The sequence below is a fragment of the Staurois parvus genome, unplaced genomic scaffold, assembly GCF_062004578.1.
Source record: "Staurois parvus isolate SC_StPar_1 unplaced genomic scaffold, SC_StPar_1.0 ptg000338l, whole genome shotgun sequence".
NCBI lineage: Eukaryota > Metazoa > Chordata > Amphibia > Anura > Ranidae > Staurois > Staurois parvus.
Genome location: NW_028318134.1, coordinates 758,626 through 786,202, shown reverse-complemented (window position 1 = coordinate 786,202; position 27,577 = coordinate 758,626). Strand labels below are relative to the sequence as shown.

The 27,577-nt window shown below is 47.0% G+C and overlaps 1 protein-coding gene across 2 annotated transcripts; it reads left to right on the top strand.

Annotated features, from left to right (window-relative positions):
- Nucleotides 1-708: 708 nt before the first annotated feature.
- On the top strand, nucleotides 709-24,078 carry LOC149457025 (uncharacterized). Of its 2 annotated transcripts, XR_016313757.1 has the most exons (12): nucleotides 709-800; nucleotides 5,492-5,648; nucleotides 5,734-5,818; nucleotides 6,130-6,265; nucleotides 7,511-7,700; nucleotides 8,321-8,429; nucleotides 10,004-10,035; nucleotides 10,543-10,642; nucleotides 11,972-12,037; nucleotides 16,205-16,297; nucleotides 21,039-21,236; nucleotides 23,792-24,078. XR_016313757.1 is itself a non-coding variant. In XM_089684185.1 (11 exons), the coding sequence occupies exons 2-11, from the start codon at nucleotides 5,503-5,505 to the stop codon at nucleotides 21,180-21,182; spliced, it is 1,101 nt and encodes a 366-aa protein (XP_089540311.1). In that variant the 5' UTR covers nucleotides 709-800; nucleotides 5,492-5,502; the 3' UTR covers nucleotides 21,183-22,573. The 2 variants fall into 2 exon arrangements, 1 of the variants encoding a protein (XP_089540311.1); XM_089684185.1 differs by lacking the exon at nucleotides 23,792-24,078 and having other exon boundaries at nucleotides 21,039-22,573.
- Nucleotides 24,079-27,577: the final 3,499 nt, after the last annotated feature.

Sequence of the window (27,577 nt, the reverse complement as noted above, 5' to 3'; positions counted from 1 at the left end):
GCCAAAATTAGATTTTTAAACTTTTTTTACTGGACATGTTTAATAGCAAAAAGTCAAAAATATTGTTTTTTTCTCAAAATTGTCAGTCTATTTTTGTTTAAAAAAATTAAAACCGCACAGGCGATCAAATACCACCGAAAGCAAGCTCTATTTGTGAGGAAAAAAAGGACGTAAATTTAATTTGGGTGCGGAGTTGCATGACCGCACAATTGTCAGTTAAAGTAACGTAGCACCGTATCACAAAAAATGGCCTGGTCAGGAGGGGGGGGGGAATCCTCAAAAGGGCAAGTGGTTAGGTACGTCTCTATTTTCAGACAGTACCGCAAAGCGGTGCTACGCACCACACTGGTGTATCGACACCTAAATGAAGCGTCACTATGTGACAATTCAAATAAAGTTATAACAGAAAAAAATAGGATGCGCTGAAGTGCGCAAAACACCGCATTGACGCTAACCTTCCTGAGGGGCCTGCGTGCTCTTATCCTGATACATATAAACACAGGTTACTGTCAGTGTGGATGAGGCCTAGTCTGTGTTTTGGGCAGCAGATAAGGCTGGGTTGCTTGGCAACACCTGAGCCAGACAAACCCTTCTCTTTCATTGGCTGTAGTCTGCACATGCTCAGTGGAGTATCCCTGGCTTTGTCATGCGTTCCCCATCCTGTGGGCGTTCCAGGGCTTGGCAGACATAACTTTTGTTGCCTAGCGACCACAGGATCCAGTTTGTTTACATTGAATCTGCTTCCCTTCCGGTGGATTGTCTGCTCTGTGGGCCACGCAGAAGACGCTTTATTGAAGGAGGTATTTTGCCCTCGCTATGCAACGACCGTCCCGCTCTTACTTTATTTTTGGTGGGATTATGGCATCACAGAACTTGCTATGGGTTACATCAGGATATATATATGTGTTATGTTGTCACTACGCTGCCTTGACAACGGGACCCTACAAGGCCCAGAAAAATGTCCGTCTCCTTAGGCCTGGTTCACACCAATGCGATTTTCAGTGCTGTTTGCAGAAAACTACAATCTACTTAACATGGTTTCCTATGGGACACGTTCACACCTATGCGTTTTTTCAGCCGCTGCTTTTTTGGAAAGGGTCAGGGACTTTTTTTCTTTTAAACGCAAAACTGGTGCATTTGTGGTTCAATGGACTTCAATGGAGACCCAGCAGAAAACACATGTAGTGTGCTTAAGTGCCAGGTCACACCGGTGTGATTTGTCATGTGTTTTGATAGTTTCAAATCACGACATGTCGCATCCTATTGTCAGCAATGGAAGCGGTGAAATCGGTGCAACTCTGACTCTGTTGGAGTCGCGCCGATTTTGAAAGTACTTCATGCTCAGATTTTTGCAAGTTCAGGTGTGACGTACATGCATGAAGTCGCACAGATGTCTTCCAAGTCGCATTTGAAGTCGCACTGACATCCAACTTTGAAATAGGAATTCAAGAGAAGTCGCACGATTTCAAAGACTGATTGGGTGTGAACAAAGTCTGAAGTTTGGCATTATTAAGCAATAAGCTGGCTAAAAAAAACCATAGAAAACGCATCAAAAATGCATCAAAAGCGCATGTGCAAAAACGTGACACAAAACTCACTGCAGAAACGGTTCAAACTGCAAAGGTGTGAACCTTATGCAGGCCATAGCCAGGTCAAAAACCGGCTGTTTTTTTATTAAAAAAATGAAAAATCGGTCGTTTGATCGGCCAACTTTACCACCAACGGTAAAAAAATCGGCCGATTTTCGTCCCGTCTACGGCCGGCATTTAACCCCATAATTACTTCTGTCCCTTGCAGAGAGTTCCGCTATTGTATTTTACATGAAAAAGTCTTGCAGTTGCAACAATGTATCCATTTTGGATACAGATGTTTTTATTTGGATACAAATGGATACATTGTTGCAACTGCTATACTTTTTCATGTAAAATATAATAGCGGACTGGAATTCTTCCTACTTCTTCTTCCTTTCTTTCTTCTTCTTCCTTCTTCTTCTGCTTCCTTCTTTCTTCTTCTTCCTTCTTCCTGCTTCCTTCTTTCTTCTTCTTCTTTCTTCTTCTTCTTCTTCTCCTTCTTTCTTCTTCTTCATCTTCTTTTTCTTTTTCTTCTTTCTTCTTTTCTTCTTGTTTCTTCTTCTTTGTCTTCTTTTTTCTTTTACTTCTTTTTTTCTTCTTTTCTTCTTGTTTCTTCTGCTTCTTTTCTTCTTGTTTCTTCTGCTTCTTTTCTTCTTTTTTCTTCTACTTCTTTTTCTACCTCTTCTTTTTCTTCTTTTTCGTCACAGCTCATGCGCAGATTTTTTTATCGGTAAAACGATTGGCCGATTTGCCCATCATTGCCGGGAAAATCGGCTGATTGTCAAAATCGGCCGCAAATTTTCCAACTTGACCGATAAAAAAAATGTGCCATAACCCCGAAGAAAGGCCGATCAATTAACCCACTAACGTTTTTTTCGGACGATTTTTGACCCGTCTATGGCCTGCATTAGTCTCCATTCACATCTCATGATTTGGAATCTTTGGCAAAACGCACAACACGCTATTGGGTGCCATTATTCTTTAATAGCACTCCAAGCACGGTGCGATTCTTTCATGATCGTTGCTTATGTGGCAATGGTGGCAAAACACAGATTTTAAAAACCACTCTGCACTTGTTGCCCAAAAGGGAGCGGTAGCTTCTTTTCTGGCAACAAACGGGCGACAAACTATATGCAATATGCGAAATCACGTGCAAATCGATCAATCAAAATCGCAAGCGGGAATGCAAAGGGAAAGCATGAATGCAGCTTTGTTGTGACGCGGACAATAAACATGTGAAACGCATTCAGTCGGTAACTTCACATTTTTACTGCCCCCCTTCCCAACCGGTCCACCTTAGGGTCCCCATTCACTCCAGATGCGGTGGGACTGCGCTGAGCGGTTATTTCAACGCAGTCCCACTGCATGACCAGGCAAAATGCCATGTCTCCCGTGTGCCCGATGCAGACCACTGTGTTGCAATGGTGCGATGATAGAGTAGCACGTGCACTACCTTTTTTTTCAGTGCATTGCAGCACAGTGCGAGGCACCGCACGACGGCCAGCTGAACTTAATGAAATGTCTGTGTAACATATCAATAAAGTTTATAATTAAAAAAAAAAAAGGAATGGTACGGCACAGAGCAGTGACTCCCGCCGGACCGCACCACACACCAGTTGCTGCGTTATGAAGCAGTGGACTGGGTCCCTAGCCCCAGTTCACATTGGATGCGATGTCATGTGCCTTGACAGATCAAAGTCACATGACAAGTCACACCCTATTTGCCGCTATGGAACTGTTCAAATCAGTGCGAATTGGGTCGCAGCGACTTTGAAAAAGCTTCCTGCCCTATTTTTGTGCGACTTGCATTGACATCTGTGCATGAAGTCGCACAGACGACGGCAAGCCGCACATGAAGTCTCAGTGAATGGCGGATTTGAAATTGCACTGAAGTAGCATGACTTCAAAGCTGCACCCGGTGTGAACGGCGGGCTTAAGCTGCAAAAGCAGCAGCCAGGGGTGTACAGATGTCGCAGCCACGATGCTTTGCTTCTCAGTTGCGACAGAAATTATACCCACTGTAACTTTCAGCAGGCATTACTGCCCTCTATACGTGAGGGATGGGGTCGCTCTGCAACTATTATCCGCTAAATGCAAGGATGGTGTCGCACTGCAACTACTGTCCGCTAAAGGCAAGGGATTGGGTCGCACTGCAACTACTGCCGGCTAAACGCAAGGGATGGGATCGCTCTGTAACTACTGGCCGCTAAATGCAAGGGATGGGGTCACACTGCAACTACTACCTGCTAAACACAAGGGATGGGGTCGCTCTGTAACTACTGGCCACTAAACACAAGGGATGGGGTCGCTCTGTAACTACTGGCCGCTAAACACAAGGGATGGGGTCGCTCTGTAACTACTGGCCACTAAACGCAAGGGATGGGGTCGCTCTGTAACAACTTCCCACTAAACGCAAGGGATGGGGCCGCACTGCAACTACTGCCTGCTAAACACAAGGGATGGGGTCGCTCTGCAACTACTGCCCACTAAATGCAAGGGATGGGGCCGCACTGCAACTTCTGCCTGGTAAACGCAAGGGATGGGGTTGCACTGCTACTACTGCCCACTAAACGCAAGGGATGGGGTCGCTCTGCAACTACTGCCCGCTAAACGCAAGGGATGGGGTTGCTTCAACTACTGCCTGCTAAACGCAAGGGATTTGGTCACACTGCAACTACTGCCAGCTAAACGCAAGGGATGGGGTCGCACTGCAACTACTGACCGGTAAATACAAGGGATGGGGTCGCACTGCAATTGCTGCCCACTAAACGCAAGGGATTGGGTCACACTGCAACTACTGCCCGCTAAACGCAAGGGATGGGGTCGCTCTGCAACTACTCCCACTAAACACAAGGGATGGGGTCGCACTGCTACTACTACCCACTAAACGCAAGGGATTGGGTTGCTCTGCAACTACTGCCCGCTAAACGCAAGGGATGGGGTTGCTTCAACTACTGCCCGCTAAACACAAGGGTTGGGGTCACACTGCAACTACTGCCAGCTAAACGCAAGGGATGGGGTCGCACTGCAACTACTGACCGGTAAATACAAGGGATGGGGTCGCACTGCAATTGCTGCCCACTAAACGCAAGGGATTGGGTCACACTGCAACTACTGCCCGCTAAACGCAAGGGATGGGGTCGCACTGCAACTACTGCCTGCTAAACGCAAGGGATGGGGTCGCACTGCAACTACTGCCTGCTAAATGCAAGGGATGGGGTCGCCCTGCAACTACTGCCCGCTAAACGCAAGGGATGGGGTCACACTGCAACTACTGCCTGCTAAACACAAGGGCTGGGGTCGCACTGCAACTACTGCCTGCTAAATGCAAGGGATGGGGTCGCACTACAACTACTGCCTGCTAAATGCAAGGGATGGGGTCGCACTGCAACTACTGCCCACTAAACGCAAGGGATGGGGTCGCTCTGCAACCTCCCAGCAATTGTGCATGCAGTGCAGTCTTTTGGCATCAAGGGGGTTAAAACGGGCAGTGAGGAGGTGTCATATCGCCTCTTTACCACCTGTCAAAAGCCTCTGACATGTGATCTGAGTGCGGATCACTTTTCAGAGGCGTGGCAGTCTATGCCACAAGTGTAAAGGAGCGCTAAGATCAGAGTACGTGCCGATACAAAGTAACTCCGGGGTGTGTATGTGGGGGTTGTATCTTGCCGGCCTGGCTAATAGAGAAGGCTCTGGGCCAGGAATAAGAGTGGGACAAGATGGCGGCGGCGGTGACAAGAGGAAGCGTGGAGGTCACATGGCCAAATGCCACCGCGTCGTGCCTTCCAAACATCCCAGCATTGGAACACAGGGTAGGACGCTCATGTTGCTGGTGAAGCGCTCATTGCTATACACGGTGCATGTCTGTGGGATGATTGTGTGCGTTGTACCTCCTCATTGTCTGGACACATCTCATACAGGTAATAAAAGGATGTCCGGATTACTGGTGACACCGCGTCCGAGGGTAAGCGCCCGCCGCTCCTCCTCCCAGCTCCTGAGTCCCATTGCCGGTGAAATCTCCACTGAGCCAAGTCCGGAGCCCAGCACCGAGGGGGAGCTCCACCTGGAGAGGGAGATGTAAGTTATGTAATGGGGGTGGGGGGCTTCATGGGGATATAAAATGATTCATAAATCGGACGCTTATCTCCATCTTGTCTTCCAGTGACTGCGGCCAGGAGGTCCTAAGCTGCCAGTTTAACCCATCGGGGACCCTGTTGGCAGCTGGACTCATCAACGGGACCATCAAGGTATTAGGAGATTTGTGTTCATGATTCCGCTGCACACTGTGAGCTTCTGACAATGGGCAATAGAAGCTGCAGCAACTCAGAGCTCCGCCCCATTTCCTAGCTGGGGGATGTCCAGTATCATCTAGCACTTTCCTCCCCAACCTGACTGTACCTGGCCCCACCCCCTTTAAGTCCTTTTAATCATCAATGCTCAGTGTCACATGTAAGAGTGCTGCAATGCAACAAAGAAGAGTCCTCTGCATCCTGTATTGCTGTCATTTGTAGTTCTGTACTATCAGACGTGTGTCATGTGACGTGTCATGTCTCTGCAGGTATACGTGGTGTCAGACGGAAGCTGTGTATACACTCTGAAGGATGAACAATCGATTGCACAACATCTGCCGGTCACAACGCTCAGATTCCACCCCAGCAGACCCAGCGCCAAGGGAGACCTGCTCCTGGCAACATGTAAGCCGACTCTTCTATATCCCAAAATTCATATTCCAGTTTTTGACGTTTTTTCTGCTGTTATATAAATAAATGTTGTTAAAGCGGAGCTCTGCTTTAACTTCCCCTGCTCTCCATGTGGAATCCGAACTTTTGGGGAGCAAGGTGGAGGGAGGGGATACCCGATTTTGACAGGTACCTGCTCCCACTTACGCTACGACCACTTAGGTGATCGGAAGCGGAGTTCTCCTCCCCCTTCCATCCCCGTAATCTTCTGGGACACATGACAAATTCTCCTAGATTAAGACCAGTTCTCTTGGATGTTGACGGGTTCTCTTGAATGATGACAGGTTCTCTTGGATGATGATGGGTTCTCTTGGATGTTGACGGGTTCTCTTGGATGTTGACGGGTTCTCTTGGATGTTGACGAGTTCTCTTGGATGATGACGAGTTCTCTTGGATGTTGACGGGTTCTCTTGGATGATGACGGGTTCTCTTGAATGATGATGGGTTCTCTTGGATGATGACGGGTTCTCTTGAATGATGACGGGTTCTCTTGGATGATGACGGGTTCTCTTGGATGATGACGGGTTCTCTTGGATGTTGACGGGTTCTTTTGGATGATGATGGGTTCTCTTGGATGTTCACGGGTTCTCTTGGATAATGATGGGTTCTCTTGGATGATGTCCGGTCTCTTGGATGATGACGGGTTCTCTTGGATGTTGATGGGTTCTTATGGATGATGACGGGTTCTCTTGGATGATGATGGATTCTTTTGGATGATGACGGGTTCTCTTGGATGATGACGGGTTCTCGTGGATGTTGACGGGTTCTCGTGGATGATGATGGGTTTCTCTTGGATGATGATGGGTTCTCTTGGATGATGATGGATTCTTTTGAATGATGACGGGTTCTCGTGGATGATGACGGGTTCTCGTGGATGATGACGGGTTCTCGTGGATGATGACGGGTTCTCGTGGATGATGATGGGTTCTCGTGGATGATGACGGGTTCTCTTGGATGATGACGGATTCTTGTGAAAGATGACGGGTTCTCTTGGATGATGACGGGTTCTCGTGGATGATTACGGGTTCTCTTGGATGATGATGGGTTCTCTTGGATGATGACGGGTTCTCGTGGATGATGACAGGTTCTCTTGGATGATGACGAGTTCTCTTGGATGATGACCGGTCCTGTACTTTAGTCTTCTTTCAGCTCACACTGACTTTGGCTTGGAATAAATCTGGTTATTTGTCTTTGTGTCAGATGCAGGAGGTCAGGTGAAGTTCTGGCACCTCTCCACTCAGAGTTGTGTCCGCTCCCTGCAGGAGGACAGACAGACCCTGTCATCCACCTTCAACCCCTCCGGCAGCCATTTCTTAACAGCAGGATCCGGCGATGAGATCCTCGTGTACGACGCAGAGAAGATGGTCTGTGTGAACATCTGCCAGCCAAGGTCTGTGCTCTCCTCTTCCACCAATCTCTTCATTAAATGTCATCTGTACTGTTGTTGCCTGCCTCTCACAGGTTTTAGCTTTCTCCACCATCAAGCATTTTGTTTCCCAGCATTCTAAAAAAAGAACACATCCCTGGCATCCCTTTAGACATGCATGTTTCCTGAGTGGTGCAGACTCTAGCCGTGCACTCTGCTGATCAGTTACTTGATTACAAGTCAAGCAGCTGATCAGCAGATTACAAATAAAGTCTGCAGCACCTGTTGTCTGGCAGGAGGAGCATGCATACAGGGATGACAGGAATGTGTTCTTTCACATAATGCTCTTGAAAGCAAATCAGACATTGTGCTGTGAGATTTACAGAAGCCTGTTGGCCCCTCCTTCCAGACTCAAGCAAAGAGCACCAGACAGACCAGTGATGACATCACTGAGTCTTAGAAGAGGTATTTTTTTTAAAACAAAATTATTTAATTGCAAATTTTATTTGCATGTTGCTCAAGGGGAGCAAAGTTTTATATGTGTACATTGCACCCTAGATTCAACCTTTACTCCCCCCTCCCCCACCTGTCCACCCACCCCTTTCCGCATCTTATTTTTAATAAAATAACAATCTGTCCCGCAGCCCTTCTCTCGCTATGATGGACGGTCACCGCTCTCGGGTCTTCGCCTTGAAGTTTCACCCCCACAGTGAGATGAATTTCATATCTGGAGGCTGGGACAACACCGTACAGGTAACACAATATCCCCCCCCCCCCCCCCGGCTCATTGTTTAAAGGGGAACGCCTGTCATTGTTTTATTTATTCAAACTAGGAGGTACTGTGAGAGGCACTGGGTGTCACCCTGGGAGGTCGGGGGGCACTGTGAGACACTGTCAGAGGTTGAGGGCTCTATGGGGGGCTGGAGGCTCTATAGTAAGCTAGTGGGTACTACGAGAGGCATTAGGTGGCACTGTAAGAGGGTGGAGGGCACTGTGGGAGGGTGGAGGGCACTGTGGGACACTGTTAGAGGTTGAGGGCTCTTTGGTGGCTGGAGGCTCTATAGTAAGCTGGTGGGTACTGCAAGAGGCATTAGGTGGCACTGTAAGAGGGTGAAGGGCACTGTGGGACACTGTCAGAGGTTGAGGGCTCTATGGGGGGCTGGAGGCTCTATAGTAAGCTAGTGGGTACTACAAGATGTATTAGGTAGCACTGTGACAGGGTGGAGGGCACTGTTAGAGGTAGACGGCTCTATGGGGGGGCTGAAGGCTCTATATTAAGCCGGTTGGTACTGTGAGAGGTATTAGGTGGCACTGTGGGACACTGTCAGAGGTTGAGTGCTCTATGGGGGGGGCCTGGAGGCACTAGTAGGAGGCACTGTGGGAGATTGGGGGGGCACTGTCGGACACCGTCAAAGGTTGAGGGCTCTATGGGGGGGCTGGAGGCTCTATGGTAAGCTAGTGGGTACTGCAAGAGGCATTAGATGGCACTGTGGGAGGTTGGGGAGGCACTGTGGAACACTGTCAGAGGTTGAGTGCTCTATGGGGGGGGGGGGGGCTGGAGGCACTAGTAGGAGGCACTGTGGGAGGTTGGGGAGGCACTGTGGGACACTGTCAGAGGTTGAGGGCTCTATGGGAAGGGGGGAGGCTGGAGGCACTACTAGGAGGCACTGTGGAAGGTTGGGGGGGCACTGTCAGACACCGTCAGAGGTTGAGGGCTCTATAGTAGGCTAGTGGGCACTGTGGGAGGCATTAGGTGCCACTGTAAGAGGTTGGGGAGCACTGTGGGACACCCCACCCTCACCTAACAGCCGTTCCCCTTCATTCTTCCCACCACTCCATCCCCCACAGCCACTTCCTCCTGTACCACTACCCCCTCCCTCCTAGATTGTAAGCTCGAAAGAGTAGGGCCCCCTAACCCCTCGTGTGCTGTTTGTTGTTGCTGTAATGTTTCATGTATTGTCCCCCCCTCTATTGTACAGCGCTGAGCAAGCCCTTTGGCGCTCTATAAACTCGATGTAATGTAATGTGTTGGAGGCTGAGGGCACTATGAGGGGCTGGAGGCTCTGTAACAAGCTAGGTGTCACTGCAAGGATCTAGGTGGTACTGTGGGAGGTTTGGGGGGCACTGCAAACCACTAGGGGAGGTTGGGTGGCACTGTGGGAAGTTGGGGTATCTGCAACTGGCTGGAGGCCTGGGAGGAGGGAGGCCACAGTCCAGTAGTTGAGAACCATTGCTCTAATGTCTGTATGTCAGAGTGCAGTCGGGCCTTTTGCTTATAAAAACTTTTTATGTATTATGTGCTGACTTTTATTATCTGGTTTTTGCAGTTCTGGGACATCAGGCAGAGGCATTCCTTAAGGTAAGGGTCAAGTAATCTTCATAAAGCTGGCCACACGTGTTACAATCTGATTGTACAATCTCCTTTAAGCTTACCAGTAACTATATTCTGTATACTATGTTCTTGGCTGTGTTCACAAATGTCTGACACAGATCAGCCCCTGCGCAGCCTCTCACCTTGTGACTTTGCTACAAAGTTACACTGTGCAGGCTGATCGCGGGGAGAGAAGAGACTGAGGAAATGCTTCCTCCTGCCTGCAGCAGACTCACATAGACATCTCAGCCTAGATAAGGTCACTGACTGGAGCTGATTGGCTTTTTAATTGTAGAAGTTGGAGTTTCATGAAGAATGATACTGTTGCTGTATATTGTGACGTCAGGAATGTATTTGTCTCTTCAAGGAGATTGGACATCATATTGTAATGTGAGTGGCCGGCTTTAGTGCATAGGCTGACATTGTGACTGCTGTGTACTGTCCCAACGACCGCAATATCAGTGTGAATAAAGCCCCCCTTTCCCCCCTTTCCAGGAGACTCTCAGGCCCCCACGTGTGCGGAGATGCCTTAGACATCGACCCAGACACAGAACAGATTCTGATTGGCTCATGGAGAAAAGAGGAGAGCCTGCAGGTGAGACGGGGAGGAGGAGGGGGGGACAAGTGATGGAACAGATCAGGTTCATGGAAGAACTACAAGTCCAAGCAGACACCTGAGAAAAGGGATTTCTGGGGAGATACAAAGAGTCTAACACTGGCCACATGCTTCTCATTTCTATGTTCCAGATGAGGGTAAAGAACAATGACAAGAACTGAGATCTCCAGTGTTGGTGGAGGACATTTATAAGATGTAGAATTGTGTCCATTACACCGGGGTCAGTCCACCGAAAAGGAATATTCCACTTCTGAGGAAACGGGGGTCACCACTCTGCTTTTATATATCTTGGGTGTTCCATTCCAAGATTAAACCCCCCCCCCCCCCCCCCATAGTTCTCAGCTCTATTCCTGCCAACTTTGGAATTTTGAGTGTTTGCACATTCCTATAATATAAATTGAAATAAAAGTCTAACAGTAACAGGGATGGTGGGAACGCCTCATAATGGGCACAGCAGTTGTACAGATCCGGGAACGCAGCAGAGTGATGGTGGGAACCCCTCATAATGGGCACAGCGGGTGTACAGACCCGGGAACTCAGCACAGGGATGGTGGGAACCCCTCATAATGGGCACAGCGGGTGTACAGACCCGGGAACTCAGCACAGGGATGGCGGGAACCCCTCATAATGGGCACAGCGGGTGTACAGACCCGGGAACTCAGCACAGGGATGGCGGGAACCCCTCATAATGGGCACAGCAGGTGTACAGATCCGGGAACGCAGCAGAGTGATGGTGGGAACCCCTCATAATGGGCACAGCGGGTGTACAGACCCGGGAACACAGCAGAGTGATGGTGGGAACCCCTCATAATGGGCACAGCGGGTGTACAGACCCGGGAACTCAGCACAGGGATGGTGGGAACCCCTCATAATGGGCACAGCGGGTGTACAGACCCGGGAACTCAGCACAGGGATGGTGGGAACCCCTCATAATGGGCACAGCGGGTGTACAGTCCTGGGAACTCAGCAGAGTGATGGTGGGAACCCCTCATAATGGGCACAGCGGGTGTACAGACCCGGGAACTCAGCAGAGTGATGGTGGGAACCCCTCATTATGAGAAAAGGTGTACAGACCCGGGAACTTGGATCTCAACAGTAGTGTTCACAAGAGATAGAACAGACTCCACCAAACACTGAAGTATTTATATTGGGTGACCCTTTTAGCAAGCAATCTCTGAACATTGATGGGTCTTCCTGTGTATGGGCTGATTATCTCACAAACAGAAGATATAATTGGAGCTCACATGGAGCCTTCACTGTTTGCTCTCCGTTGGTGTGCGCTCTCACCATTGTGTTCACCTTTCACAGGTCTGGGATTCTCAGAACGGACAGAATATCGGCACCATTCCCGATGATTTCAGGGGTCCTTCCCGGGTGAGTATCTCAAGACTCGGGTTGAGATTTTTTTTCATCCCTGCCTCATGCTGTGTTTGCCCCATAGACACAATCCCAAAGCCTGCTGACACAACCCATAAATCCCATCCTGCTAAGCAAGGAAGAAGAAAAGGGTGCAAAGGCACCAGTCTAGTGTCAGATCTCCATCCAAGACTGGTTTGCTGTGCCAATTCAATCCTCATCAGACCGGGGAATCTTCCAACAGCATAAATAAAACAAAAGGGCGCAGAGGCCTAGTGCATTTCCAGCAATATTTTATTAGGAAAATAACATTTATATTCACAATGGCTCAAACAACAATGTATATAAAACACCCAAGTGGTAAGGTGGTCCTAGGTTAGAGATGAAATTCCCATGAGTCTGACATCAGACTTGCCAGCGACGCGTTTCAAGGGACAAGCCCTCTTCTTCAGAGCAAAGCACTCGCTTGGTTTTAAATTCCTACTAAAATATTTTTGGAAATGCTCTAGGCCTCTGCGCCCTTTTGTTTTATTTATGCTGTTGGAAGATTCCCCAGTCTGATGAGGGTTGAATTGGCACAGCAAACCAGTCTTGGATGAAGAGCCGACACTAGACTGGTCATCTTTCACAATTGTTGGTGTTCCCAATGACCCCTTAGTGCTACGGTATCAAGTGTGGCACTTTGGTGTGTTAACCACTTCCAGTCCGGACACTTTCACCCCCTTCCAGTCCGGACACTTTAACCCCCTTCCAGTCCGGACACTTTCACCCCCTTCCAGTCCGGACACTGTCACCCCCTTCCAGTCCGGACACTGTCACCCCCTTCCAGTCCGGACACTGTCACCCCCTTCCAGTCCGGACACTTTCACCCCCTTCCAGTCCGGACACTTTCACCCCCCCTTCCAGTCCAGACACTTTCACCCCCCCTTCCAGTCCAGACACTTTCACCCCCCCTTCCAGTCCGGACACTTTCACCCCCTTCCAGTCCAGACACTTTCACCCCCTTCCAGTCCGGACACTTTCACCCCCTTCCAGTCCGGACACTTTCACCCCCTTCCAGTCCAGACACTTTCACCCCTTTCCAGTCCAGACACTTTCACCCCCTTCCAGTCCGGACACTTTCACCCCCTTCCAGTCCAGACACTTTCACCCCCTTCCAGTCCAGACACTTTCACCCCTTTCCAGTCCAGACACTTTCACCCCCCCCCTTCCAGTCCAGACACTTTCACCCCCCCTTCCAGTCCGGACACTTTCACCCCCTTCCAGTCCGGACACTTTCACCCCCTTCCAGTCCGGACACTTTCACCCCCCTTCCAGTCCAGACACTTTCACCCCCTTTCCAGTCCAGACACTTTCACCCCCTTCCAGTCCGGACACTTTCACCCCCTTCCAGTCCAGACACTTTCACCCCCTCCCAGTCCAGACACTTTCACCCCTTTCCAGTCCAGACACTTTCACCCCCCCTTCCAGTCCAGACACTTTCACCCCCTTCCAGTCCAGACACTTTCACCCCCTCCCAGTCCAGACACTTTCACCCCTTTCCAGTCCAGACACTTTCACCCCCCCTTCCAGTCCAGACACTTTCACCCCCTTCCAGTCCGGACACTTTCACCGCCTTCCAGTCCAGACACTTTCACCCCTTTCCAGTCCGGACACTTTCACCCCCTTCCAGTCCGGACACTTTCCCCCCCCCCCCTTCCAGTCCGGACACTTTCACCCCTTTCCAGTCCGGACACTTTCACCCCCTTCCAGACCGGACACTTTCACCCCCTTCCAGACCGGACACTTTCACCCCCTTCCAGTCCGGACACTTTCACCCCCTTCCAGTCCGGACACTTTCCCCCCCTTCCAGTCCGGACACTTTCACCCCCTTCCAGTCCGGACACTTTCACCCCCCTTCCAGTCCGGACACTTTCCCCCCCCCTTCCAGTCGGGGACACTTTCATCCCCTTCCAGTCCGGACACTTTCACCCCCTTCCAGTCCGGACACTTTCACCCCCCTTCCAGTCCAGACACTTTCACCCCCTTCCAGTCCAGACACTTTCACCCCCTTCCAGTCCAGACACTTTCACCCCCTTCCAGTCCAGTCACTTTCACCCCCTACCTGCCCAGACCAATTTTCAGCTTTCAGCGCTATCACAATTTGAATGGCAATTGCTCCGTCATGCAACACTGTACCCATATGAATCTTTTAGCATTTTTTTGAGACAGATAAAGCTTTATTTTGGTGGTATTTATTTACCGCTGGGATTTTTATTTTTTTTGCTATATAAATGAAAAAGTCCAAACATTTTGAAAAAAAGTGTTTTTCTTATAACATTTTGCAAATAAATAATATGTAATCATAAATCTTGGCCAAAATGTATTCCGTTATCTTAAAAAATAACCCAAATTAGTTTATAACCAAAAATTATAATTATAATTTAAAAAAAAAAAATTTACATTTTTATTTTATTTTTTATATTAATTTTTTTTTTTTTTTTTTAAACCTACTGTCACCCTAGCAGCACAGTGTCACCATAGTGACACTGTACTACTTGTGGGGGGTGATGAAGATTTTTTTTTTTTTTACACTGATTGCTTTTACACCCATAAAGACTGTAAAAGCAATCATTTCTCCTTCTCTCTGGCTGCATTCCTGCAGCCATTGAGAAATACTGTGTGAGCTGTGATTGGTCACAGCTTGTCACATGGTACAAGGCTGTTGTGAATAGCCCTGTACAATGTGACCTCTGTGATCATTCACAGATTTCACACGTAGTAAGCAATGATGTCAGAAGTGACATCTTGCTTACTACTCTGCATGTAATCTCTGATTGGCCAATCAGTGATCACATGATTGGGACCTCGCACAGAGGTCCCCTACAACAATCGGTGTTCCACTGTGTCCGGAGGACACAGCAGGCACCGGATCGCAGTGCTGCGCGCTCCCAGGGAGCGCGCACAGTCCAAAATGGCGGGCATCAATTATGAACGGCAACCCACCCCTGGACTGCCACCGTCCACGGCAAGTGGTTAAATTCTATGCATGAAGGTAAAAAACCTTCAGTGTGCAGTTTCCCACCCAGCCCCCACAATACTTACCTGAGCCCGATCCAACAATGTACACGAGAGCAGCGGCTCTTCCGACTCTCTCCCTCCTCATTGGCTCAGACACAGCAGCAGGAGCCATATGGACACATGGGGGCGCCTTGGGAGGGAGCATACATGAGTGCCCCATAGCAAGCAGCATGCTATGGGGGCACCCGTTAGAGCCAGGAGCTCCGTCGGGGGACCCGAAAAGAGGAGGACTGGGGCTGTTCTTCATAAAACCATAATACACACCAGGTAAATATAACATGGTTGCTACTTTTTTTTTTTTTTTTTACCTTTACAATCACTTTAAGCAAGAACAGGGTCAGGAGATCTCATTGCTGGTGTCTCCAAGAGGTATAAAAAGTCATGGGGGTCACTCAGCCACCAAACCCCACCTTTAACTATAGCAGCCATTTAAAATCGATCATCCCTTTAATTTTTCATCCCCTTAAGTGACACATGTATCACAAACCATTGCAGTTATATGTTTTCCAGCTCTTTGGACTTTTTTGTCATTGACTACCTCACTGCTCTGAATCTGGAAGCGCACATTTTCCAGTCTTGCCTTTAAACCAGCTTTATTGCAACAAGTGACAAAGACACTTCACATACTGCCGTGTTTCGGCTCTTAGGCTGGCCATACATTATACATTTTCCTTCAGATTTACCTTCAACTATGGAGTGCGAGGATCTGCCTGATTGCATCCAAATTGAAAGGGTTTAGGTTTGACCTCCTATTATATGGAGTTGGTCAATCTAAAGGAAAATTGTACAAGAAAATCATACAATGTATGGCCAACCTTACTTTGACTGAATCATAGAGACGAGGTAGGGAAATGACAAGGCTGGAGTTCGACTGGAACTTGTGGCCCTCTGGATCGATGTTACCAGCTTTTGATCAAATATGAATCTAAATCTACAAAATAATCTAAATAATAGTTTGGTATCAAGTGAGCCCCTTGCAGTCGAAGAGCAGCACAGACAGTTCAGTGACCTTTAGCAGCCAATCAGAAATCAGCTCTCAGCTGCTGGGCCAATTACTCCATTGTACACTTTGATATATCTGACTTGTAGTGTACAAATCACTGAATGTTCTCCCCCGAATTATAGATTTACTGCTGTCGCTGGGCGGGCGCAGGTCACATGGTCGCAGCAGGAAGTGAAATGAACATGTGCCGGATTATTGATCGCAATTCACACATGGTAAGTCAGACCTATAGATGTCTTGCTTGGCTGTGCTGTGGAATAATTACTGCTCCTCCTTCTACAGCAGCTTTTCTCAACCCTTTTACCCCCAAAGGAATCCTTGTAATAATTTTCAGGTCTTAAGGAACCTTTGCTAAGATTAGTCCATTGGTGGGAGAATGCCCCTTACATTGGTGGTGGTCAATGGGAAAAATAATCCCCCTACAGTGGTAGCCATCCATTCAGATATGCTTCTGGCTTTGCCAAGTGGTGGTGGGCCTGGAACTATGCAGGCTCCATCACATGGAAGGTCAGTTAGCCACAGCTCAAGGAGCCCCTAACCACCTCTGAAGGAACCCTAGGGCTCCAGGGTACCCTAGTTGAGAATGGTTGATCTAAAGACAAGAGACTTGTTAATGTTGCTGTTATAAATCATTCATGTTATTTTCAAGCTCAGGTTACTGAGGGTGTCAGAAGCAGCCATGGAAATCATTTAAAAAGCCTTCATTTACCGGTACATGGAGACGGAGTGTCCATTATTGAGTGAGGTTTTATTGAACTGTCTAGAACTTTTCTCAACTTTTTTTTTTTTAACATGAAGAGACCCATGACATTGAGGCAGTAATGGTAGGGTTCTCCTTTAAAATGGACCAATGTGGTAGCACCCAGCTAGTGCAGAGTTCCCCATAAGATATGTAAGGTTTTAGTTTGCAGAATTGAGCTAAGCTCTGACTTCTGCCCCCATAATTCCTATAACAACGGCCTGCCTCAATTTAGCAGGTGACAGTCTGAGCAGAAACCGCAAATATCCTGTATGTTGCTTTTCACAGTTACAAGAAATGTCAAAGGGAAAATATATGCTTTGTGACGTAATCGCTAGTATATACGCTTGTAAGGAGGTTATACCAGACACATAGCAGATGAGAGCAGCATGGGCCGTCTGCTGGGTCAAAACAGTGCTGTTTTCAATAAACTTGTTTTCCTCAAGAAGTCCGCGGCCATAGTTTTACCTAAATTTCCAAAAATTGCTACAACATTTTAACTTCCAGGTCTCAGGGAACCCATTCTAACAATGACTTACAGTTCATACTACTATACCATGAAATGTACATAAAGTTGAGATATTAGAATAGATAAAAGAGTAAGGAACGTGGTGTACTTATCATTTCACACCCATGGCTGCTCTATACAACTAAATTATTATTGATAATTATAATTAGAGATGAGCGAATCAAACTTGGCGAAGTGGAATTCGTTTCGAATATTAGGAAAAATTCGATTCGTGCCGAATCCGAAAATTAGCAAACTTCGGATGCACGAATCGAAATTTCCCCGATCGGCCGATTTTCATCCCTTCTACAGCCGGCAAAAAGTGTCCCTGCAGAGAGCTCCGCTATTTCTGACAGTTCTCTGACAGTTCCTTCACATTTACAGTGGTTGAAACATTGTATCTATTTGTTTCCGAATAAAAACATCTGTATCCTAAATGGAAACAAATAGATACAATGTTTCAACCGCTGTAAATGTGAAGGAACTGTCAGAGAACTGTCAGAAATAGCGGAGCTCTCTGCAGATACACTTTTTGCTGTACTGGAATTCTTATTTTCATCCTACTTCTTCTTCTTCTTCTTCTTCTTCTTCTTCTTCTTCTTCATCCTCATCCTCTTCATCCTCATCCTCATCCTCTTCATCCTCATCCTCTTCTTCTTCTTCTTCTTCTTCATCCTCATCCTCTTCTTCTTCTTCTTCTTCATCCTCATCCTCTTCTTCATGCTCATTCTCTTCTTCTTCATCCTCATCCTCTTCTTCTTCATCCTCATCCTCTTCTTCTTCTTCATCCTCATCCTCTTCTTCTTCTTCTTCATCCTCATCCTCCTCTTCTTCTTCTTCTTCTTCTTCTTCATCCTCATCCTCTTCTTCTTCTTCTTCTTCTTCTTCTTCACCATCATCCTCTTCTTCTTCTTCTTCATCCTCATCCTCTTCTTCATCCTCATCCTCTTCTTCTTCTTCATCATCCTCATCCTCTTCTTCTTCTTCTTCTTCCTCTTCTTCTTCTTCTTCTTCTTCATCCTCATCCTCTTCTTCTTCTTCTTCTTCTTCATCCTCATCTTCTTCTTCATCCTCATCCTCTTCTTCTTCTTCTTCTTCATCCTCATCCTCTTCTTCTTCTTCTTCTTCTTCATCCTCATCCTCTTCTTCTTCTTCTTCTTCTTCCTCATCCTCTTCTTCTTCATCCTCATCCTCTTCTTCTTCTTCTTCATCCTCATCCTCTTCTTCTTCTTCTTCTTCCTCTTCTTCTTCTTCATCCTCATCCTCTTCTTCTTCTTCTTCTTCTTCTTCTTCATCCTCTTCTTCTTCTTCTTCTTCTTCTTCTTCATCCTCATCCTCTTCTTCATCCTCATCCTCTTCTTCTTCTTCTTCATCCTCATCCTCTTCTTCTTCAATTGAAGCTGCTTCTGCTCCGCCACTCTGCCATTGGACTCTTGATAGTCGTCTCCTCACACTGCTGCTGGGGGGACTTTTTAACATAGGCCTCTGTATGGCCTTCAATTTAAGCTGCTTATGCTTCGCCACTCTGCCATGGGCCCCTGTACCGCCTCCTCATGCTGCTGCCAGGTCCAGAGTGTGTCATGGGTCCCTGTACGGCCTCCCATTGCTGCTGTCTCCATCGCCACACTCTGCCATGTGCCACTTTCAGGTCTCCTCACACTGCTGGTGGGTTCCATTTTGTCATAGGGTGCTGTATGGCCTCCCATTGCTGCTGCCTCCACCGCCACACTGTGGCTCCACACTCTGGTTTTGGCCCCGTGACTGGCCAAATGAGTGAAGTGTGCGGTGATTCTAAGATCGACGGCACTCATCTGCATGTCATACTGACTGTCAGTATTATTTCTCTTCCCCAGCAGACTCCAAGGGCATTTAAATTAAAGGTACAGTGTTCTGCACTAATATAAAGGCTCTCTGAAGCTTAGAAACCCTTTTAATAAGTTAAATTCGCAGCGAATAAATTCGCATCGAATCAAATTTATTCCGCAAATTCGGCGAATCAGCCGAATCGAATTTTTGAATAATTCGCTCATCTCTAATTATAATGGGCAGAAAGAAACACAGACACTGAAACCTGAAGTGTGGCCTTACATTGGTGGTCAGAGGATTAATGCCCCCTAAAATTAATGATCGTTGGAGACATGCCCCCTTACATTAATGGTTAGTGGAAATATGATCCCTTATACTTGTGGTCAACGGAAAAGGGCCCCTTAGCATGGTGGCCATTAGGAGAAGGGTCCCATTACACTGGTTGTCAGTGGGAAGAATGTTCTTTACATTGATGGTTAGTAGAAAGAATCTTCCTTACTTTGGTGGTCACTGGGAAGAATGCTCTTTACATGGTTGTTTAGTGGAAATAATGCTCCTTACATTGGTGGTCAGTGGGAAGAATGTACCTTACATTGGTGGTCAGTGGGAAGAATGCTCCTTACATTGGGGGTCATTGGGAAGAATGCTCCTTACATTGGTGGTCAGTGGGAAGAATGCTCCTTACATTGGTGGTCATTGGGAAGAATGCTCCTTACATTGGTGGTCATTGGGAAGAATGCCCCTTACATTGGGGGTCATTGGGTAGAATGTCCCTTACATTGGTGATCAGTGGGAAGAATGTCCCTTACATTGGTGATCAGTGGGAAGAATGCTCCTTACATTGGTGGTCATTGGGAAGAATGTCCCTTACATTGGGGGTCAGTGGGAAGAATATCCCTTACATTGGTGATCAGTGGGAAGAATGCCCCTTACATTGGGGGTCATTGGGTAGAATGTCCCTTAAATTGGAGGTCAGTGGGAAGAATGTCCTTTATATTGGCGGTCAGTGGGAAGAATGCTCCTTACATTGGTGGTCAATGGGAAAAATACCTCCCTTACAGATAGCTAAAAGGATCAATGGTGTAATTTGTTAGACATGTAAGTCAGAAATTGTTCATTGCTCAAAGAACCTCTAGCAGCCTTTGGAGGAACCCTGGTTGAGAAGGTCTGCTCTAGAAGTTGGAAAATTAGAAGTGTATCACCCAAAGTGTATGTATACATGAAAATTTGTCTGCTGGGTGTTCTGATAAAGAAGGACACGTGTTTTATATACATACATGCTTGATGTTCTTTATTCATCCTAAATTATGTTGGTGGATGCAGAGGAACCTCTATGGTGAACCAATGGTGGCGGTGAAGAGCACATACTGCTACATATATATGGCACACGTCTACCCTGAGATACACTTTTGCAGGCACAAGCGACACACATCCCATGCCCACCATGAGATATTAGTGATTGAGCTTACATAGGGCAGCACAGTGGCTAAATGGTTAGCACTTCTGCCTGGCAGTACTAGTGTCGTTGGTTCAAATCCCAACCATGGCACCGCCTGCCTGGAGTTTGCATGTTCTCCCTCTGCTTGCGTGGGTTTCCTCTAGGTACTCTGGTTTCCTCCCACACTCCAAAGACATGCTGGTAGGTGAATTGGCTCCTATCTATATTGACCCTAGTATGTGTATGTATGAATGTGTGTTAGGGACCTTAGATTGTACGCCCCTTGAGGGTTAGGGACCTTAGATTGTACACTCCTTGAGGGTCAGGGACTGATGTGAATGTACAATATATATGTAAAGTGCTGCATACATTGACAGCACTATATAAGTACCTGAAATAAATAAAAATAATCATTCACTTTGACTCTCCCCTCAGTAGCCTCTCTTCTCTTTTTCTCTCCAACAGACCCGAGGGACCCTGATCGACCTTCCTAGTGGAGTTTATAGTCTTGACCTGTCTGCTTCCAGTCCATCTAGTGCATCCCTCATTGCTGTGACCTCCGGTCACAAACTGTTCCTGCTCCGTCCTACTGGAAGTGCATTTTCATAAGCCCCTCACCCATACCAACATGACGGTGTCACCATATAGAAATTCTGGTGCTAGGTATGGAGGTGGGACAAGCCAAGAGTTTGTGAACTTGTATTGGTGCTCACTTTCTAGACCACCTCCTACCAATCCAAACTGGTGTTTCTCTCTAAACGTAGAATAGAAGTGTCTAGGTTTGAATTGCTCCCTCTGGGTGTTTTTATTTTTCTGTATGAAAATATTGTGTTTGAGGGTTGTTCTGGTGCTACTTTGAACTCGGTTCCAAAGTGCATTTATAGTAAAATAACTACCTCCGGACCACCATGCTGCCTTGAATTCAAATATGTGAAATGAACCTTTGAAGGAGGTATGGGGGAGATGTACTAAAACTGGAGAACTCATCTGGTGCAACTCTTCCTGGTAGCCAATCAGCTTCTAGCTTTAGCTTGTTCAGTTAACCTTTGACAATAAAACCTGGAAGCTGATTGGTTTCTATGCAGAGCTGCACCAGCATTTGCACTCTCCAGTTTTAGTAAATCCCCCTCAGTTCCAGTAATTGCCTCCCCCCCAATTACCCTCCCTGTGCACCATACATTTACCCCTGCTGCCCACACCCCCATGTGCACCCCCACCCCCACAGTGCTGTCTCAGAGAAAACTCGTCCCTGGGCTCCCATGACGATTCACCATTTTTCTAAATGCCAAGGTATTTGCCTGGACCTGCTAACTGGGTTTCCGCCACCATTCACTCCAGTGTGACTTGTGATGTAATTTGACAGTTCCAAATCACATGAAAAGTCGCACCCTATTGCCAGCAATGGAACCGTTCATATCGCAACGACAGCAATTATGAAAAAGGTTCCTGCACTACTTTCTGCTGATTTCATTGCAACTTGCATAGACTTCTGTTAAATGAAGTTGCAAGCATCAGTGAAGTCGGTAGTGCAAATCGCACTGATCTGCGGCTTTGAAATCGCATTGAAGAAGCACGATTCCAAAGCCGCAACCAGGGCTTAGTCCATGTCTCTCTGCAGCAGAAGTCGTAATGCCAAGGCAGCTATGGAATCCTGCAGCAGCATTTTCTCCAAGACAGGCATTTTGTGTATAAAGTCCAGCAACTTTGTTTTCAGTTTTTGATGGGGTGAGACTTTTTTTTTTGTATCTGAACCCACATTCTCACTTCTTGTCCAAAGACAACCCTATAAAAAATGAAGTCTGGTCATCCAATAGACAGGAATTCACATGTAGCAATTGCAGTTTTAACCCCCTCTAGTAAAAATTGGTTCTTGGCTTTGTCTCCAGTGAAAAGAATTTCCATCCTGACAGGAAGTGAAGGGGAATCTTTTCAAGGGGACACAGACAGCAATACATACTTGCCAGATGCTGTAATGTTTTGGGTGGAGTTGCACTTTAAGGAGAAGGGGGGGGGGGGAAAGGAGGGAGAGGGGAGAGAGAGAGAGAGGGGGAGAGAGAGAGGGGAGGGAGAGGGGAGGGAGAGAGAGGAGGGGGAGGGAGAGGGGAGAGAGAGGAGGGAGAGAGAAAGAGGGGGGAGAAAGGAGGGAGAGGGGAGAGAGAGGAGGGGGGAGAGAGAGGGGGGGTGTAGAGAGAGATCGTTTGAATGATTTGTTTCAGTTAATAATTTGCGTTATCCTGGATCAATTTAGGTCTTGAATGTTCTACAACTGCTAGAGTAGAGGGTGGAAATTGAGCAGATGCAGTCCAGCCACTTTTAGTGCCGGCTCACTCTGATGCGGTGTGGAATTCACCCAGGTTTCCGTGCAATTCCCAAACCGCATCAAAATCACACCCCGTTCATACGAACCGCATGCGGGTGTGTATGTTAACAACATACACCCATGTGATCCAATTCTAGCACGGATCAAAAAAGGATCCTGCACGATTTTGGTGCGATTTGAGCCATACAACATGTACGGCTCAAATTGCCTTGCACAGAAATCGCATGTGATTTGCACAGGAATGCGGTTTGATTTCTGTGTGAATCACATGCGATCTGCAGTGTGAATCGGCACTTAAAACCAAACTAAACTTATCGATTGAACGGCTTCCTAAAACTTTCATGGCATGTTGCGAATGATAACTGTCACAGTAGCTTGTGCTCTGAAGTGAACTGTCAAGGCTGGTCTTATAACTGATCACATGGGCAAAACCAGGGGCGGACTGACAACTCATGGGGCCCGTGTCCTTGCCCAAACTCAAAAAAGCCTATGAAAAAGGTACCAGGAGCATCTCATGGGGCCCCCTACTGACCCCGGGTCCTCGGGCAGTGCCCGAGTTTCCAAATCGTCAGTCCACCCCTGGGCATAACCATGGCAACTGTAGAAAGCAGAGGCTAAGATGTCAGCTTCCTTGGCTGTATAGGAGGAGGGTTTAGTTGTCCTTGTCTGGAACAATAAAGTTACATCCATATGGAATTGTGATGTAGCGCCGCAGGCTTTTTCTTCCTGGATTCCCTGGTAGCGCGCAACACAGTACAAGCGCCTGCCTGGCATTCAGCAGCAGGGTTTCCCATAGGGCGACCTACTATTATGCGGCTTGTTAGCAGCGGACATATTCTTTCTATATCTCAGAATATTGCCGCCATTAAAGTGTAAAGGAAATTTCTTTGTTTTATAGAATAAGAAAGGGTCAGGCCCTCCGTGCCACCAATAACCCAGTTTGCAGCAATTCGTGTTCTATTTGGAAACCAAAATCCATCCTCTGTTTCCAATGAGAAGATACATTATCTGTGCGTCAATGCCGGGACCTGGACACCTAAAGGTTATAAAGTTCCTTTTATTGCTACAAAGGAAATTGTGTTGAAAGTGTTTAGGATTTTACAGAGTAGAAGATATTGATGCTGTCCGTGGCTACAATGTGTTATATACGGTTCTTCTCATCTGAAATAAAGTACTGTACCCCTACACAGAGCCTCAGGTTTACCAATCGTCTCTCACTGCGGGTCTCCGATTATCAAATACATGTACACTTATGCAGAGTACCCAGGGCCGTGGATAAGGGGGTAACACTAGTCCTCCTGTACGGGGCCCCAGGCACTGTATGGCTCCCTCTGCAGAAGCTGAAAGCTGACTTACTCTTCCTCTCCCTGCTTTTCAGCTGCTGCAGAGAGAGCCATACAGGGGATCAGTTCCAGTAATTGCCCCCCAATTACCCTCCCTGTTCAGCATATATTTACCCCTGCTGCCCACACCCCCACAGTGCTGCCAGCTTCCCTCCTCTCCTTCCCATCTTTTCTGCCATGTGATTGGCCAATTAGCAATTTGTGTTACCAAGCAATGGAACAGGTGTACCTAATAAAATGGCCAGTGAGTGTATACGACAGCTTCCCAAGGAAGCGGCCTGTGCTGGCACCCGCTACAACCCTAGCAACCACCACTCTCACAACATATTGGTGTATATGGCAGGGAATCCCAGCCACATAAGCAGAGGAGCAGATAGCAATGATACACTTTTCAAATATGGTCAATGATAGCACTACTATTTCTGCCTTTTTACTTACATTCCCAGCCATGTAAGCCAGTGTGCCTTGACTGCGGCGGCTGCTAGGGATGCAGAAAGTGCCAGAACCTGCTGCTTCCTTAGGACACATTCACCTTAGAAATCTGTCATACAGTATATAGAAGCGATACAGGTTTTTTGCTTTTTTTTTTCTAAATACAATGTTTTTCTTGCTTTCTGTGCATTTCTGTCCAGGTGACCACAGAACCCCCATTGCCTTTACAGGTGTCAGAGGGACAGGAAGGAAGGCAAAGTCTCTCGGTGTCACATATAAAAAAAAAAAACCTGACAGGTATTTGAACTTCTCTCCAATACAGTATATAGAAGCGATACAGGTTTTTAAAAAAAAAATGTTTTTATTGCTTTCTGTCCAGGTGACCACGGCACCCCCAATGCTTGTACAGGTGTCAGAGGGGCAGGAAGGCAGGCAAAGTCTCAGTGTCACAAAAAAAAAAAAAAGCTGGACAGGTATTTGAACTTCCCTCCAATATATCCAAAGGAAACAAAAATTGGCTGGGCTTAAAATGTATCTATAACAAAATAAGTGCAGCGCTAAAAATCAAGTACCAGATGAATCAATGGATATAACAAAGTCACTAATGGTGACTAATAATGAAATCAATGTCCCAAGCTATGAAAAGCCCACGTGAGGATCCAATGTGATCCTAAAATTGGTGCGTGGAGGACTTGATCCAAAGTGGTAAATTAAATAAATGAGTAAATTGCGCACTCACCAGAAGTGCGTAGACATACGCCTTTGAGATTTGCCTGTCCCACCAGGTGTGTACGAGGTCATCAGCACTCATATAAGGGTCACGATCCTGTGCGTATTCTGGTCACGTCTCAGGTGTAGTACTCAGATGTGAAACACGTTCAAAGGCTCCTTTCTGCTGGTGCGGGCTCTCAATAAAGAGAGCCCACTAAGGGGAACACCATAGCGTGATACCGCAAAGATAATTTATTCACACAGGTAGGTATGAACGTGTGCAAAAACGCATAGAAAAAGACACTGACCATATAAAATTCAGGATGGCCACCCAGTGTCTTTTTCTATGCGTTTTTGCACACGTTCATACCTACCTGTGTGAATAAATTATCTTTGCGGTATCACGCTATGGTGTTCCCCTTAGTGGGCTCTCTTTATTGAGAGCCTGCACCAGCAGAAAGGAGCCTTTGAACGTGTTTCACATCTGAGTACTACACCTGAGACGTGACCAGAATACGCACAGGATCGTGACCCTTATATGAGTGCTGATGACCTCGTACACACCTGGTGGGACAGGCAAATCTCAAAGGCGTATGTCTACGCACTTCTAGTGAGTGCGCAATTTACTCATTTATTTAATTTACCACTTTGGATCAAGTCCTCCACGCACCAATTTTAGGATCACATTGGATCCTCACGTGGGCTTTTCATAAATTGGGACATTGATTTCATTTATTATTAGTGACATGTGACTTTGTTATATCCATTGATTCATCTGGTACTTGATTTTTAGCACTGCACTTATTTTGTTATGTCATTTTGAAGGTGTTGTTTGGTTACCTTTTAGTGTTCTAGCCACTACATCCTACCCTTATTTCTGATAGCGCTCGTATTACCGCTTTTTTACCTTAAAATGTATCTAAACTCAAGAACAAAATGTAAAAAAAAAAAAAAAAAAAAAAAATCGCAATTCTTAGATATAGTGGCTGCATTGGTTTTCTTTTTTTCATGATTTACTTTCCCAGCGCACTGACTGAGCTGTCACGAACAACCCACAGTCACTGTTCAAAATTGGGAACGGACCCCGATCATATGAGAACTCTTGACAAATTACAATGGTCACATGATCAGGAACTTGGCCTTCCTTTGTTAAGGACTTAAAACAGCTGATGAGAATCATTGGCGAGGGGCTAACAGACCAGAAGGGAGCAAGTTAGAAGCATTATATTGGGGGTCAATGGGAAGCATGCCCCTTACATTGGAGGTCAGTGGGAAGAATGTCCCCCACATTGGAGGTCAGTGGGAAGAATGTCCCTCACATTGGAGGTCAGTGGGAAGAATGCCCCTCACATTGGTGGTCAGTGGGAAGAATGCCCCTCACATTGGTGGGCAGTGGGAAGAATGTCCCTTACATTGGAGGTCAGTGGGAAGAATGACCCTTACATTGGTGGTCAGTGGGAAGAATGCCCCTTACATTGGGGGTCAGTGGGAAGAATGCTCCTTACATTGGTGGTCAGTGGGAAGAATGCCCCTTACATTGGGGGTCAGTGGGAAGAATGCTCCTTACATTGGGGGTCAGTGGGAAGAATGCCCCTTACATTGGGGGTCAGTGGAAAGAATGCCCCTTACATTGGGGGTCAGTGGGAAGAATGCCCCTTACATTGGGGGTCAGTGGGAAGAATGTCCCTTACATTGGTGGTCAGTGGGAAGAATGCTCCCTACATTGGTGATCAGTGGGAAGAATGTCCCTTAAATTGGTGGTCAGTGGGAAGAATGTCCCTTACATTGGAGGTCAGTGGGAAGAATGCTCCTTACATTGGTGGTCAGTGGGAAGAATGTCCCTTACATTGGTGGTCAGTGGGAAGAATGCTCCTTACATTGGTGATCAGTGGGAAGAATGTCCCTTACATTGGTGGTCAGTGGGAAGAATGCTCCTTACATTGGTGGTCAGTGGGAAGAATGCTCCTTACATTGGTGATCAGTGGGAAGAATGTCCCTTACATTGGTGATCAGTGGGAGAATGTCCCTTACATTGGGGATCAGTGGGAAGAATGTCCCTTACATTGGTGGTCAGTGGGAAGAATGTCCCTTACATTGGAGGTCAGTGGGAAGAATGTCCCTTACATTGGTGATCAGTGGGAGAATGTCCCTTACATTGGAGGTCAGTGAGAAGAATGCTCCTTATATTGGTGATCAGT

Excerpts from the sequence above, each read along its gene's own strand:
- LOC149457025 (XM_089684185.1), top strand. The coding sequence starts at position 5,503 with ATGTCCGGATTACTGGTGACACCGCGTCCGAGGGTAAGCGCCCGCCGC. Across the intron at positions 10,643-11,971 it reads GAAAAGAGGAGAGCCTGCAG|GTCTGGGATTCTCAGAACGG; the intron begins GTGAGACGGGGA and ends CACCTTTCACAG. Across the intron at positions 16,298-21,038 it reads TTGATCGCAATTCACACATG|ACCCGAGGGACCCTGATCGA; the intron begins GTAAGTCAGACC and ends TCTCTCCAACAG.